Genomic DNA, 14,774 nt, shown 5'->3' on the forward strand with positions numbered 1-14,774 from the left:
CCAGGGATGGACGGGGCACCCACAGCCTCTCTGGGCAGCAGTTCCAGCACCTCACCACTCTCATAGCAAAGAACTTTCTATCACACAGCATGATGGCACGCCCTTCTTGACATTCGAAGGGAGCTGCCGTCACACCGCCTTAAAGCAGAGCCTCTCTTTTGGGAGCTTTAGGAGAAAAAAACAGCGCAGGGAAAGCTGACTTGGGGAGGGAAACAGCGCAGGTAAAGACGCCGTTGAACCTTCACCCCACGAGCACCGGCAGGGGGACCGCAGAGCAAGGGGCGTGGCCATGTGCAGAGTAGGCGTGGCTTTGCGGTGAGTGGGCGTGGCTTTCGGCCGTGGCCCCTCCCCCAGCGGTGAGATCGGGGCGCGGTGCGGCTGCGGGCGCAGAGTGGGGATGAGCGCGGAGAGCGGAGCGGTGCGCTGAGGGTCGGGCGGCTGCGCCATGGTGGCTCACGATGAGCTCGGGGGGCTGCTGCCTATCAAAAGGACTATCCGGGTGATCGACTCACAGAACCAGTCCTTCAGGGAGCAAGAGGTGAGGAGGAGAGGGGCTCGGAGGGTTGGGAGTGTGTTTTTGGGGGGAGTTTGGGGTGGTTTTTTTTAAGGTAGATACGGTGCATTTGGGTGGCTGGCAGGGTTTTTTCCTCATTAAGGCGGCTGTTTGCTTTTCAAACCAAAAAAAAAAAAGGAAGTATTGGTTTTGGGTTTCCTTTCTTTTGCTTCACTCCGTTTGGAAGTGTTGTTATTTCTATGCTGCGTTGTTATGCAGATGAAGTTAATTGCATTTCTGGTAGATTATCTGCAGGTAAAAAGTCCAGCACGGACATAGGGTGCCCTGGGCTGGGTTTTTTGTTGAGATTATGGGGAAGTAGAAAAAAAGCAACAGAAAGAAGGCAGCTTGGGGGCTCTGAGCTCCCTGACTGAAAATCCAGCCTTAAAACGGCCAAATTTGGGCAACTGCACTGCATCAAAGGCAAACCAGGTCCTGAGAGAGAAGTAAAATCAACCAATAGGAGTCAAAGTCTTTCAAATCACCTCTAATTGTTAAAAAAAAAAGTGTATTTCTGGAAGGTGTAATTTGGGGAAGTGACACTGGGGGGGTCTGGGCTCGAGCAGAGCCCCCAAAGCCAACAGTGCTATCAGGAGCCACTGAACTTATCAGGGCTGGATTGTCCCCATTGAGGTGGTCGAAGGCAGTGGGTGGAAAACTCCATGGCAGTGTGATGGCTCGGGTTGAGCTGGCACGTGGATCTTACAGGTAGAGTCAGGTGGCGGTGACTTCCAGCAGGAATCCTTCGAGCCAATGGTTGTGATCATCTTTTGCTCTGGAGGAGTTTGGCCACGCATGGTTTTTGGATTTGTCACCGTGTTTGTGTGCCTTGCCATGGGGCTGGCACTTGGAACATTGTCCTCTAGTAAATGATCCCTATAAAAACCACTAATTATTACCTAGCAGAGAGGTAAAGGTTGCATGCGTGCGTGCTGCTGAGGGGAAGCGTTTCTGTGTTCAGGTGTAGAGGCTGCAAGATGGCAAAGTCTTCCCAATGCAAAGTGAAGAAGTTCAGGTGATGGAGCTTTGGATGATGTCCCTGTGCTTTGCAGGGGAGTTGGGTGAGGTGACCTCAAAAGGTCTCTGCCAGCCTTAAGGATTCTATGATTCTAAGCTGCGCTAACGACGGAACCCCACACTTTAGTGGAGCTTCTTCAAGTGCTCCTCTTTAACGTGGAAGCCTTGCCCTTCAGTGGGAGCACTCAGAGATTTTGTGTGTATCTTTGTGAAATAGAATCACTTGAGTTGAAAGGGACCCTTAAAGGTCATCTAGTCCAATTCTGAGTTTATATATAGATAGGTGTGTATGATTTTAGTGGAGTTTTTGGGGAAATAAAAGAACATGCGAATGGAAGCAGAGTGCTGCTGAGCTCTGGGGGTTGTAATTATTTGTCGGTGCTGTAATGCTTAACACCAGCAACTTGTGAAGGAAATTTTGCAGGCTTCCTTCTAATCCGGGCTTCCGTAAGTAATACAGCGTGGAGACAGTCTGCTCATTGTTTGCACATACAGAGCTTTGAGAAGAAGCAAATGGTGCTGAGCCAAAGTTATCCGTAGGATGAACTGTGCTGAGTCTCATCTTCCATCGCGTCTGAGTCTGTAAGGGGAGGACGTAACCCCAAACTGAAATGCAGACCTCAGAGAAAGAGAGGGTCCTGAGGAGGAGGAATTTTCCCCCTCTGCTTTGGGTCAAGTGATGCAATCAGAAGGAGAGAAGAAGAAACAGATGCCGTTTTTTGGCAGTCGAGCCATTCGAGTCTGAGACATCGCAAAGCGTGATTACCTTTTCTTTGAGACAGAGGAAATGGCCTTGTGCTAAACTGAATTTATAGCACACGGAGGTTTTTCTGCTGGCCAAACACCCCGAGGAAGTGCATCGCATGTGCAGCAACGCTCTGGTCTCACCAGCCCATGCAAAATCCTCCAAACGAGCAGCGCTGCTCCTGTTTGCTCCACGCCTGTCTTTGCGTGGCTCAGTATCAACTGCTGCTTTATAATCCCACGGGAACAGGGAGCCCCTTTGTGCTGCCCATCCCAAAGCAGAGGCAGGAATGCCTCCTGCAAGACAGTGTGCATATGCACGTGTCCCTCAGCCTGGCACAGATGTGCTGGGAAGGCATTCCCACACGTCCCGTGGCCAGATAGTGTGTCCTTGTGTCTCATAGCTGGAAAGGATGCCCAGCTGACCCTCCTACAGCAAGCTGTAAAGCAGCCCTCAAGCATCCCAAAGTCCTGAGGTTGTTAATTTTCAGTGTCACATTTTTCTTTGCTGTGCTATTTATATCTCTAGCCTTGACATAGCTGTGGATGGTTTGTGTCTGTATATTGTCTGCTTACGTTCCTGCAGTTTCTCTTGGCTTGTATCCCTTTATTCCAGCACGCAGTTACATGGTTTTATAGAACTAAATTACCTCTTCTTTTACTCTGGCCAGAAGTGTCTGTCGTTAATTAAAGTGCCCAGCCTGACTTCCCAGCCGTCTGGATAACGCTTTTCCCAGCTGACTCCCTTCTTGAATGTGGTATCTTCAGGCTGGAAGGAGAGAAGTGACTTCAGCACTGTACCTACAGCCAGCTGAGGGTCGGGGCCTGGGCTCCAGGGTGCTCTGGTAGCTTTTTCCCATTTCATATCCCTGAGATTACCCAAGCATTTCAAGCACAGCCTCGAACAGCCTTTGTGCTGTGCCAGAGAGGTTCTTTCTGCTCTGCATCAGTCATAAATGGTTTCTTTTCATGTTCTCCCCTCCAACTTTGAAGGCTTAATTCAGTGTGAGTTAAGCTCCTCTGTTGCTTCACGCTGCCTGTAGGCAGGCAGGCAGGGCAGCCCTGGGCTCACATTACTGAAAGCAGATCTGACATACGTAGCCTTTATGCTTCCTCAGCCTTGTAACTGGAATCCAGCTCTGTGTGTTCCTATTCCCCCTTTTCAGTTCCCAGCATTTGTCACTTCCGTTGCTATACAGAAGCAAAGGGTTTGGGCTCCCTATCTTTGCAATTAACAAAAAAAACCCCAAAACCGCCTAATAAAGCTTTGGTAAAACTTCAGCTGAGATCAATTCAAAGAAGAAGCTTCCATCAACTCGTCCTACCTTCATGCTGAGAGGCTTTATTGTCCCGATGAGTCTCGTCCAGCTATTTGCCAGATGTTTAAGAGCACCTTCTGCAGCCTTTCTCCCAGCCTCAAGCTCCAAGTTCCTCTTGGAGTTGCACACCTTTCCTTTACAGTTCTTACAGCACAGTGCTTTTGATCCAGGATATGTGGGGTCACCAGCATGGTTTTAACGAGTGAATTGAAGCACCAGTAGGTTTCTTGGGGCCATTTCCTCTTTCTTGGCAGCGTTAGGACAGCATTTAGCACACTGGGCTCACACTACGATTAGTGGCATAGAGAAGCAGAAGCTGTTTCTCCAATCTAAACAACGCAGGAGAAAAATTACAATGAGCTGCCATGGGGGGGAGAGCAGGAGGAGGAGGGGAGCTTTGGGAAACCAAAGGTTTTAAACTTCATCTGCTTCATGCGTGCGTATCCCCCGCAGGAATGTTCAGCATGTCGTCGTTTGCCATTTGTTAGAAGAGCTGTGAGGCTGTGCTGGGCTCTGACTGCTCCTTTTCTCTCCAAAACAGAATTAAAAATGGAAAAGCACATTAGTTCTACAAAGGAAAGCATGATAAAAGGGAGGAGCGGATCACAGCTCCCTCTTTAGATGAGTTGCTTGCCCTGTAAAGGAGAGCACTTCAGTCTATTTCTGTCCCATAACCGTCCCAGTTTGAGCCTTATTTTCAGTTCTGACGTGTGTGTTATCTTGTCTCCCTCACGCTGGGCAAGATCCTTGCAATCCAATTGTAACCCTAAAGTTCAGACAAATATTTACGGCCTCTGCTTTCCATTTAAGATGAATGGCTACTTCAGAATGCTTTCTTTGCAGTGTTTCCCACTCCTTAAGGGTGTTGATGCTTTCTAAACCTGCCCGGACAGCTTGAGAAATGAAGTGGGAGTCGCAGCCAGTACAATTTGTTCTCTGCTTTATTTACAGGAGCCAAGCAATAAACGGGTTCGGCCTTTAGCACGGGTCACATCCTTGGCCAACTTGATCTCTCCTGTAAGAAATGGTGCAGTTCGGCGCTTTGGGCAAACGATACAGGTAAAAAGCAGAGCTTTCTGGTCCTCTGTGGAGACACAGGGCCATGCTGGCTGTGTGGGAGCAAAGCAGGCACTGGGATTTCAAGGCATCGATAGGAAAATCTGCTGTCTGATTAATGCAAGGACACAAAGGGGGGACAACAAAGTTGCCTGGTGGACGAAGAAGAGTTCAGGAGTTCAGAGGTGGCTTGCTAGGTATCAGGTGATGGAAGGTTTAGGGAGGCAAGAAAAATAAAGCCTGATGCACATAGGGAGAAACGTGTTGCTGAACTCTTGCAGTACGTGAAGCGTGTGCCTAGAAATGAAATGACCCCGCTGCTTAGTGATAAGGTTGGAGAAGTGTTGTCTGAGGAGCTGCACACCCCATGCACTCGGATAAGATCGCTTCTCAGGCTGTGTTGTAACAACATGGCAGATCAGGAGAGCAAAGTTCAAGTGGCTCCTGATTAGCCCCATTAAAAGCAGAATTATGATTCTGATTCGTCTACTTCCTCATACCTTGGCAAGAGACCCACGCTTTAGCAGCCCACCTTCCTCCTCAGTGCTGCTGGATCAGTGCAGAGAGGCACAGGGAAAAGGCTGCCAACCTCAGGGCTCTGGGGGCCTTCTCAGCAACTTGATTAAAGTGTTCCTTTATCTGAGGGAAAAGTGTCTGGGTGTGTTTTCCTGCCCTGCACAACAGAGGAGGATGAAAGATTGGGAGGGGCATAGAATAACACTTCTGCACTCCTGAAATGTTGGCTCCAAACTGTATTTTTTTACTGTTGTGGTTTGTTTTTTTTTTCTTCCATCCCTGTAGTCATTTGCCCTTCGCAGTGACAGCAAATCTCCCAGCTGTGCCCAGAAGTCATGTAGCAGATCTGCTGCCCCTACCCCTCCTAAAAGAAGAAACAGCGTCCTTTGGTCTGAGATGTTAGATGTCAACATGAAAGAATCTCTGAGCACCAAAGAAATCAAACGCCAGGAGGTGAGCTGCCCGTTAGCAGCAGGGCAGGGAAAGGCAGCTGAAGCCTCCATTGAGTCCATTGCTTGGGTGGGAAAAGGAGAAACGGGCATCTCTGGGTGGTTGTATCTTCCTCCCCACCTTCATTTCTGAGCTGTTAGATTCATTTCGGCTTTAGGCACGGGCAAAGGTGCGGGCTTCTCCCTCAAAGTGAGTCACTGGGGAGTTACTCTCCCCTCTTTGACCCTTCAGAGATGCCAAATGCTTTCCAGGGGGGTGCTCAGCATTGCTGAAATTTGAGCCCCAGCCACACTGGTTGCTCTGCAGCAGACCCGAAGTCGGGTGGTTGTGCAGCCAGCTGTCTTTCTCTTAAAGCTCTTGACAATTGGTTGCAAGCCAAATAGCAAGGCCTTGGCTTGCTTTTTTCCTGTAGTTCTTAGACAAATCTTCTAATGACAACACAGAAGCTGACTTAAAGGCGCCTGGGATTTGACCTCTGCGGTTTTCTGGGTTTTGTTCTTTTTCGTACTCGCCTGTGTAAAAGCAGTGATTTAAAAGGTGCTAATATTTAATTTGGCTTGTGTGTGAGTGGCAGAGCTTTCACACACTTGTAAGGAATGCAGCTTTCTCCAAGCTGGGAAAGCGGGCAGATTGACTCGAGGTTGTCGTGCCCAGGTGGCATAGAGTGATTCACAAGGCAAAGCTGCCTGTTCAAGACAGGATGTACATTATGTGAACTGAATGGCTCTTTCAGAGGAAGACTGGGATTAAAAATGACTCTCAATGCTTTATCCCCCTCCTCACAGGCAATATATGAGATGTCCAGAGGAGAACAGGACCTGATTGAAGATCTGAAGCTTGCCAGGAAGGTGAGTGAGTTTTTCCTGCACTCAGTAATCATACTGTAAATAAAGAAGTGTACTTACACTTGCAAACATTGCACGTCACCTTTGTCAGGCCCAGCATCCACCTTTTGAAAACTATCCTGGAAAGCTGAAGTGAGCAGTGCTGGCAATGCTGGTTTGATTGCAGCAAGCTCATACAAAAGCAGGTGTAGCTTTGTAGTCGTGGGTACAACTAAAGGAACTCCTCCTGTTGAGACAGGAAAGCCCATTTCATCTGTAGGCCTTGATACCTCTATGCAGAGTTGTGTCTTGCACTGATCCAAGTCACTCTTCCAACCAGCTCCATTTCAGATCTGTCCTGCACTCCCTACACCTCCCATTAATATTGTATTAATATTGTCAGCTTCTGGGCTTCCAAGATCTGGATGTGCTTTAATACTGACTTTCTTTGACAGGCTTATCATGATCCTATGCTGAAGCTCTCTATCATGTCTGAGGAGGAACTCACCCACATATTTGGGGACTTGGATTCTTACATTCCTCTGCACGAAGGTAAGAGCTAAGCCAACATGACGTATTGACTAAGAGTGATGCTCTGTGCTTTCTCACATCAGAACAGTTAGCTGGGGCATTGTGGCAACTTCTGTTTGTGTGTTTCAATTCCAGATTTGTTGGCAAGTTTAGGAGAAGCAACAAAACCAGACGGAACGGTGGAGCAGATCGGGCCCATCCTTGTGAAGTGGGTGAGTACATAACTGTCAGGCACCAGGCTGAAAATGATTGTGAGATTAAAGAACATTTAGAGCTAGAAGCTGAAAAGCTCGCAGGCTTTTGTGGCGTGGAGTGAAAGATTGAAACGGAAATCCTGACTGCACTGAAAACAATGGGACTCTGTCAGCTTTAATGGGCCACTGTTTCATCTGGGAGACTCGCACTAGTGTGACTACAATTACTTTGTGATTTATGTTAGAAATATCTCTGTCTTCTGGGCTGTTTGCAGCTGATGTGATTTCGTTAGTGCTGACAGTAGTAAACATCTGAACTTCAAAGGCACTGCATGGAGGACGCCCTGTTCTCCTCACTCAAGAGTAGCTACACATACAAGATGCTCTGTTAGCTTTTCTATTGGGCCAAGAATGGAAAGCCTGGGAAGCAGAATGGGAAGCAGAACTCCCCAAGTTGGACGTGTTAATGCGATTTGCTTTTGCCGTGCAGAGTTTGACTCCTGGTTTGACTCCATGGTTGTGTTCTCCTGCAGTTGCCACGACTCCATGCCTACAAAGGTTACTGCAGCAATCAGCTGGCAGCCAAAGCGCTGCTGGATCAGAAGAAACAGGACCGAAGGGTGCAGGACTTCCTGCAGCGTTGCCTCGAGTCTCCTTTCAGCCGCAAGTTGGACCTCTGGAGCTTCTTGGACATCCCTCGAAGTCGGCTGGTCAAATACCCACTGCTCCTAAAGGAGATCCTGAGGCACACTCCCAAAGACCATCCTGATATTCAGATTCTGGAAGAAGCCGTAAGTAACAGCGGTTGTGGGATTGGGCTTCTGACAGCGCCGTGGCATTTGGGAGGAAAAAGAAGGCTTTCTTAAACCTTCAGCAGTTTCGTGGGGTGGTTTAAAGCTGTGGCTGTAACCCCTTCTGAAAGCAAAGGAGCAATCAGTCCACACGGGTTCCACCATGGGGATTTTTCTTTAGTAGCGCTTCGATGGAAGATGCTCAAGCGTAAATCCTTATTTAATCATTTTTAAATGCTTTGTTTTATAGATATCTATAATCCAAGGAGTCCTCTCTGACATCAACTTAAAGAAGGGAGAGTCGGAATGCCAGTATTACATTGACAAACTGGAGTATCTGGATGAGAAGCAGAAGGACCCGAGGATTGAAGGAAGCAAAGCTTTACTGTGCCATGGGGAGCTGAAGAACAAAAACGGGCATGTAAGTCCCTTCAGTTGATGGTAATTAATAATCAACGTTGAAACCTTACCCTCAGAAACAATTGAAACTGTCTGTCATAACATGACCAGGAGCTCTTATCTCCTTAGTTTGGGCAATTAGCTACGTTTTTAGAAGCAGAAGAGAAAGGACCTGATGGCAGAGCGCATTACAGGGTGTAAGGGAAAGTTTCCTGCTGACAGTTTGACAATTGGCCTTCAGGAGCTGGAAAATAATTAGCACAAAATTACTGTAGAAAGTATGCTCTGTGCCCCAGCACTCCATCAGAAGGGATTTCCTGCCGGCTGTTTACTTTCAGGTGCTCTGACATTCCCCATTGTGAACGCTGGCCACGGTTCTTCCAAACAAAAGTGTTCCTGCAAAAGCCTGTTTGGCTTTGAGATGAACTGCTAGGAGTTTATCTCCCTCTGCAGCAGCCCTGAAAGACCCTGCTGTACTCAAGGGTTTGCTGCCTTTTGTCCTGACTTAGCCTCAGTTTAAACATGAAATCTTTTTCTATTTTCTTTGGGCTTTTTGTGTGTGTGGTTGATTGGTTTGTTGAATTCACTCATTACGCCACAGGAGACATGAAGTTCTTTACAGAGAGAGTGGTGAGGTGCTGGAACAGCTGCCCAGAGAGGTTGTGGACGCCCCGTCCATCCTGGAGGTGGTCAAGGCCTGGTTGGATGGGGCCCTGGGCAGCCTGGGCTGATATTAAACATGGGCTGGTATTAATGGAGGTTGGTGGCCCTGCCTGCAGCAGGAGGGGGGTTGGAGCTTCATGACCCTTGAGGTCCCTTCCAACCCTGGCCATTCTGTGATTCTATGGAGCATTTTACATAGGTAGGAAAGGTATTGGTTCTCATTGTTTTATACTTGCCATCTGCACATCGTAATCCAATTTAAGGGTCACAAGACAGTAAACCTGTTGATGTAAATCTTGCATATGCCATCGCTGTCAGAGCTCTACGTGACTGCACCAGAAAGCTATCTGAAAGTTAACATGGGTGAGACTTGAGATAATGTGACCTTGAATTGCAGAGGGTGTGTAATCACCTGGCACATAGAGCTCAATGTTTTCCACATGCTCACACATGCTTTCCCTTTCAGAAACTCTACGTCTTCCTCTTCCAAGACATCCTGGTTCTGACCCGGCCGGTCACTCGCAACGAGCGTCAGTCCTACCAAGTGTACAGGCAGCCCATCCCTGTGCAGGAGCTGATCCTGGAAGACCTGCAGGACGGCGATGTGAAAATGGGAGGCTCTTTCCGAGGAGCGTTTGGCAATTCAGATAAAGGTACAAAGCAACCCAACCCTTCCGTGTGGGGGTTGTTTGAGGACAGCAGGGTACGTCCGGGCACGGATCCCTATGGATCCACCACAGTGCTGTCGCTGCTGAGCTCTGCACTGTTGGATCTGGAGGCCGTAAGCTTTGAAATGGCGCCTTGCAGTCGGTGCTAAGATTAGAAAATACTGGAACGTATCATTGCTGGGGATTTTCGGAGGGGGGGGGAGGATGTTGGGGAGATGCTGAACGCTTTCCCTGAAGCAAAACAGGGCAGATTGGGTTCAATAACAGAATCTAAATACTGAGCTCAGGACTGATCTGCTTTTTCCTATGTTTACCTTCAGCTAAAAATATCTTCCGAGTCCGTTTCCAAGACCCCTCCCCAGGCCAGTCCCACACGCTGCAGGCCAACGATATCTTCCACAAGCAGCAGTGGGTGAACTGCATCCGAACCGCCATTGCCCCCTTCCAGCGACCCGCTGCTGCCACGGAGCTGAAGGAGCTGCCAGAGCTCAGCGAGGAGTCGGAGGAGAACAACCCCTCCGTGCCCAACGTCAGAGCGCAGAGGAGGCAATCTGCCATGTCAGGCATCACTGAGATGGAGCTCGATGAGAGCACAGCCGAGTGCGGCTCCGTCCTGGACTCAGAGGAAGCAGCCAAGGGCACGAAAACACACAGAACACTGTCTGGGCACAGGAAAACCAGGGAGAAGCAACTCAGCAGCAAGCGGAAAGAAACACTGGTGTAGGGAGGAGCCCAGTGCCATCCTGGTGGAACTGCTTATTTATAAATAACGTGTACATTTTCCTTGTCATGTGAGCACGATTGGATTTGCTCTACTGAACAGAAGTGTCTTTTTTTTTTGTATGTTGTAATGGCAGCTACTGGTATGCAGTTAACACTGTTGAACCGGAGTCTGTTTTTCCAAAAGGGAGCAGTCTGAGCCCGCTCTGCCACTGCCAGGCAGCATTTTGACCTCTTTACAGCAGGTTTGTGAAGAACACCTTGTTGGTTTGGGGAAGATTTTCACGTGTGGTGGTTGAGGCTTCTAAAGCAGAAGTTTGTGCCGTCACCTGGAGCCTGGCAGAGCCCCTCCTCGCAGTCCTATCAGTGCTGTGAGAATCCCTTCAAGCACTCTGAAGCTGAAATCACCATTTTGTTTCTGTCTTTTGCAGTGTGTGGTTACCACCACCCATCCCACCAAAAAAAAACAGACCCCAGGTTCAACAGGTTCTCAATTTACCTACTGGAATCTTTCATTTTAGAATGTCCATTTGTACATTCCTCATTTTCACTCACGTAACCTGCCACGTATTTAATTTTGGGGTTTTTTTTTTAATTAGTTGTTTTTGTTTCGGGTTGGTTTGGGGTTTTTGTTCCCTTTTTCTTTGGTTTTCTTTTTTTACTTTTGTATTGCTCTTGTCATCTTTTAGTCTTTCAGACTTGGCATTTCCTTTCGAGTACTCCATCCTTCTTGTTCAGAGATGTACAAATTGCTTCTCACGTCACTCACAGAACTGGGTTGTACGGGGCGTAGAAAGGTTTTAGGCACGTTGCAAAGGGTTTGGGGAGGGGGAAGAGCAGATAGAAGGAATAGAGGGAGCAGGAGTAGCTTTATTCTGTTGTCTTTTGCAAATGAAACGCCTCTCACTGCCCGTGAGAGGCAGGGTTGGAGGCAACCAAGAGGATACTGCATGTGGTAGAAAGCATAGAGAAAAGAAAGCGTAGAGAAAAGAAAGCAGCTGAAGCTGATGAGTTACAGACAGAGACACGGCTGTATATAGGTGTACAATGGTAGCACTGCCATGTTCTACAGTGATCCAAAGATTCCCGTGAGATGCCAGCTTGGAACCTGTGCTGCAAAGCGTTGTAGGAAACGAAGTGGTGACAGCTCTGATCAAAGCCAAAAGGTTGTTCCTGCAGTACGGCTGATCCCACCGCCCTCCGTGACACCAACCTGGGAGCCCTGAGTCTCGGATGAGGTTCTGGTTTTGTTGGGAATGGGAAGAGGGGGCACGCAGCCACGAAACCCGCACGGTTCTCTGTAAATGGCTTTGTACAGTTTCAAGTGCCAAGTACAATTAAATTCCTGACGGCCTCCTGCTTGTCTGTGTGAGTCGCTGCCTGGGTGGGACGGGTTAATGCCACCGGGGCTGTAAGGCTGAGCTCAGACAGAAGAGATAAGCTCACAGCTGCACTTCTGCCTCCAGCCTCTCCTGCACGCTGAATTCACAAGAAAGCAGCCCTGTGTCACAATCCTCTCCCTTTTTTCCCCGAAATGATGAGCGAATGGTTTATGGCCCAGCACACGGCCTGACACCGCCCTCCGTGTGCTGTAAAACAGGGCACAGCTCCGTGACTCACTGCAGAGCCTGCAGAGCTTGCTGTACCTTCTGGGGTAGAAGGAAACAGCCCTGATATCTGCTCCCTCCCCAGACACCGCAGGTTGACTGTGTATGGCAGCACAGGGCACAGCTCCGTGCCAGCTGCCCTGGGTTTCCCAGTGCTGTGTGTCAGAGGTTTGCACACCATTTTTGCCCACTGAACTTAAGTTTGGAACTGGAGGGGGCTCAGCCCTCTGCGTTTAGGAGCAAAACGATGTGGAAAAAAAGGCTCTTTTGGCAGAAAAAATAGAAGACATTATGAGCTGTGGGCGCGCATGGCTGGACCTCAAAGGAGAGGAAATCCTGCAGTGAGCCCACTGAGCCTCCTGCACATCACAACGTCGGTCTGGTCTTCATGCGGGCGGCAGACAGCCAAGCAGCCAAGAACTTCATTTCCCCCCAGCACGTCCCAGTGGTTCCTCTCCCTGATGGCGTTGAACCCGCGCGCTCCAGGGCTGGATGTGCAGACTTCACTAGACTAAACACGGGCATTCCTGGCTGCTCTGGGCTCCCAGCCACTCCTTTCCTTGCTGCCAAGGGACGCGGGGACGCAGCGGTGGGATAGCAGAGGGGGACCTGGAGCAGCACTGCGTCCCCAAACCACACCGAACCCCCCAGAGACCCTTTCCAAGATCCTGTTTTGTACCTTGCACCCCAACGCAATCCCTCCTGGGCTTTGTTCCTCCCCATCCGCACAGGTAAGACCGGCCCCAGCACGCCCAGGCTCGTGCAGAGGCCCCATGGAGGTTCTCTGCCAGAGCAGTTTTGCTCTCCACCTCCAACTTTCTCTTTTTTCCACAAATTCTTCAGCCTCCCCCTTCCCTCTGCCTCGTCTGCAAATGCAAACCCAGACGTTGCCGCACACATCTGTGCTCGCACTGCAAGCCACGCCGGCTCAGGGTAATCTGTCTGGGTGCTTTTAACCACTCATTTGGGGGCTTTTTTTTTTGCTGTTTCATGGATCAGCCAGGCATCGAGAGGAGAAAACGCCTGGAAAACACTTCATGAGGCTTGAACTTGAGCCCCTCGCACCCACCGGCCTCGTCTCCCTCCTCCATCAAAGCATCGACCCCTCGAGCCCCGGTTGGATGCGACCCAGGGAAACCAGAGCTGCTTTCCTGTCCTCCCAGATGCGATAAATAGGACCCGGCCATAAACCACGGGGTTTTATGGGCCAGAAGGCAGTTTGACGAGGTTAATTACCCCGTTGAACTAATGAGGCTGCAGTTAAGGGTGGTCAACATCAAAGGCCGACCTTCTCCCAGCGGCTGTGGTCAATGGGAAGGTAATGGACGGTGCTGATGGGGAAGCTGTCTGATGGTGTTTGCTTCTCCCAGCCACCTCCACCAAGTTCCCTCCTCTTCCCATCCTCCCAGGGGCTCTTTCACAACAGTTTTGATTCATCCTGGAGCAGAACAGCAAGAGAAGGCAGTTAGATGGAAAATCAGGGAGCAGCTTGTTGCACAAGAGGAGCTCCCAAGGGCTCCCCTCCCCGAAACACACCGTGCCTCTCGCCAGACAGGTTTCCACCACGGCTCAGCCCATTCCTCCCAGCAACGCCTGAACGTGCCAAGAGGTTTTTCCAGATGAGATTTTTCTTAGGTGCTCTCCTCCCAACCTCTGTCCCATCTGGAGAATGCAATTCCCATGCTGTCCCATAGTTTGTTTCTGTTTCATGACATTCCATCCAAATCTCACAGCTTTACTTCCTCACCAGGGTAAAAATGGGGGAAAGTGGTGTTGTTTTCTTGTAGACAAGAAAGTCAGATTGTATTCTGCTGTAGAGTTTGGTCATCTGGTCCCATTAGTACCCTGGTCCAGCTGGAGAAGTGACTTGGCCATTATGGGGACATGGGAAAAAGAGGGGGGTGGATGGATGGATGGATGGATGGATGGATGGATGGATGGATGGATGGATGGATGGAGGGAGGGATGGATGGATGGATGGATGGATGGATGGATGGATGGATGGATGGATGGATGGATGGATGGATGGATGGAGGGATGGATGGAGAGAGGGATGGATGGAGGGATGGATGGATGGAGGGATGGAGGGATGGATGGATGGATGGATGGATGGATGGATGGATGGATGGATGGAGGGATGGGTGGAGGGATGGAGGGATGGGTGGAGGGATGGAGGGATGGATGGATGGATGGATGGATGGATGGATGGATGGATGGATGGATGGATGGATGGATGGATGGATGGAGGGATGGATGGATGGATGGATGGAGGGATGGATGGATGGATGGATGGATGGATGGATGGATGGATGGATGGAGGGATGGGTGGAGGGATGGAGGGATGGAGGGATGGATGGATGGAGGGATGGATGGATGGATGGATGGATGGATGGATGGATGGATGGATGGATGGATGGATGGATGGAGGGATGGGTGGAGGGATGGAGGGATGGGTGGAGGGATGGATGGATGGATGGAGGGATGGATGGATGGATGGATGGATGGATGGATGGAGGGATGGGTGGAGGGATGGAGGGATGGAGGGATGGAGGGATGGGTGGAGGGATGGAGGGATGGAGGGATGGATGGATGGAGGGATGGAGGGATGGATGGATGGATGGATGGATGGAGGGATGGAGGGATGGAGGGATGGATGGATGGAGGGATGGAGGGATGGATGGATGGATGGATGGATGGATGGATGGATGGATGGATGGATGGA

At 49.7% G+C, this 14,774-nt stretch overlaps 1 protein-coding gene across 2 annotated transcripts; it reads left to right on the plus strand.

Annotated features, from left to right (window-relative positions):
• Positions 1-377: 377 nt before the first annotated feature.
• LOC128079710 (neuroepithelial cell-transforming gene 1 protein-like) lies at positions 378-11,799 on the plus strand. Of its 2 annotated transcripts, XM_052681164.1 has the most exons (10): positions 379-538; positions 4,585-4,692; positions 5,491-5,658; positions 6,441-6,503; positions 6,935-7,031; positions 7,146-7,222; positions 7,738-7,995; positions 8,246-8,416; positions 9,524-9,710; positions 10,046-11,799. In XM_052681164.1, the coding sequence occupies exons 1-10, from the start codon at positions 446-448 to the stop codon at positions 10,447-10,449; spliced, it is 1,626 nt and encodes a 541-aa protein (XP_052537124.1). In that variant the 5' UTR covers positions 379-445; the 3' UTR covers positions 10,450-11,799. The 2 variants fall into 2 exon arrangements, with proteins under 2 accessions (XP_052537125.1, XP_052537124.1); XM_052681165.1 differs by lacking the exon at positions 4,585-4,692 and having other exon boundaries at positions 378-538.
• Positions 11,800-14,774: the final 2,975 nt, after the last annotated feature.

This window comes from Tympanuchus pallidicinctus, unplaced genomic scaffold (genome assembly GCF_026119805.1).
Source record: "Tympanuchus pallidicinctus isolate F22 unplaced genomic scaffold, pur_lepc_1.0 scaffold19, whole genome shotgun sequence".
In the NCBI taxonomy this organism is placed as follows: Eukaryota; Metazoa; Chordata; class Aves; order Galliformes; family Phasianidae; genus Tympanuchus; species Tympanuchus pallidicinctus.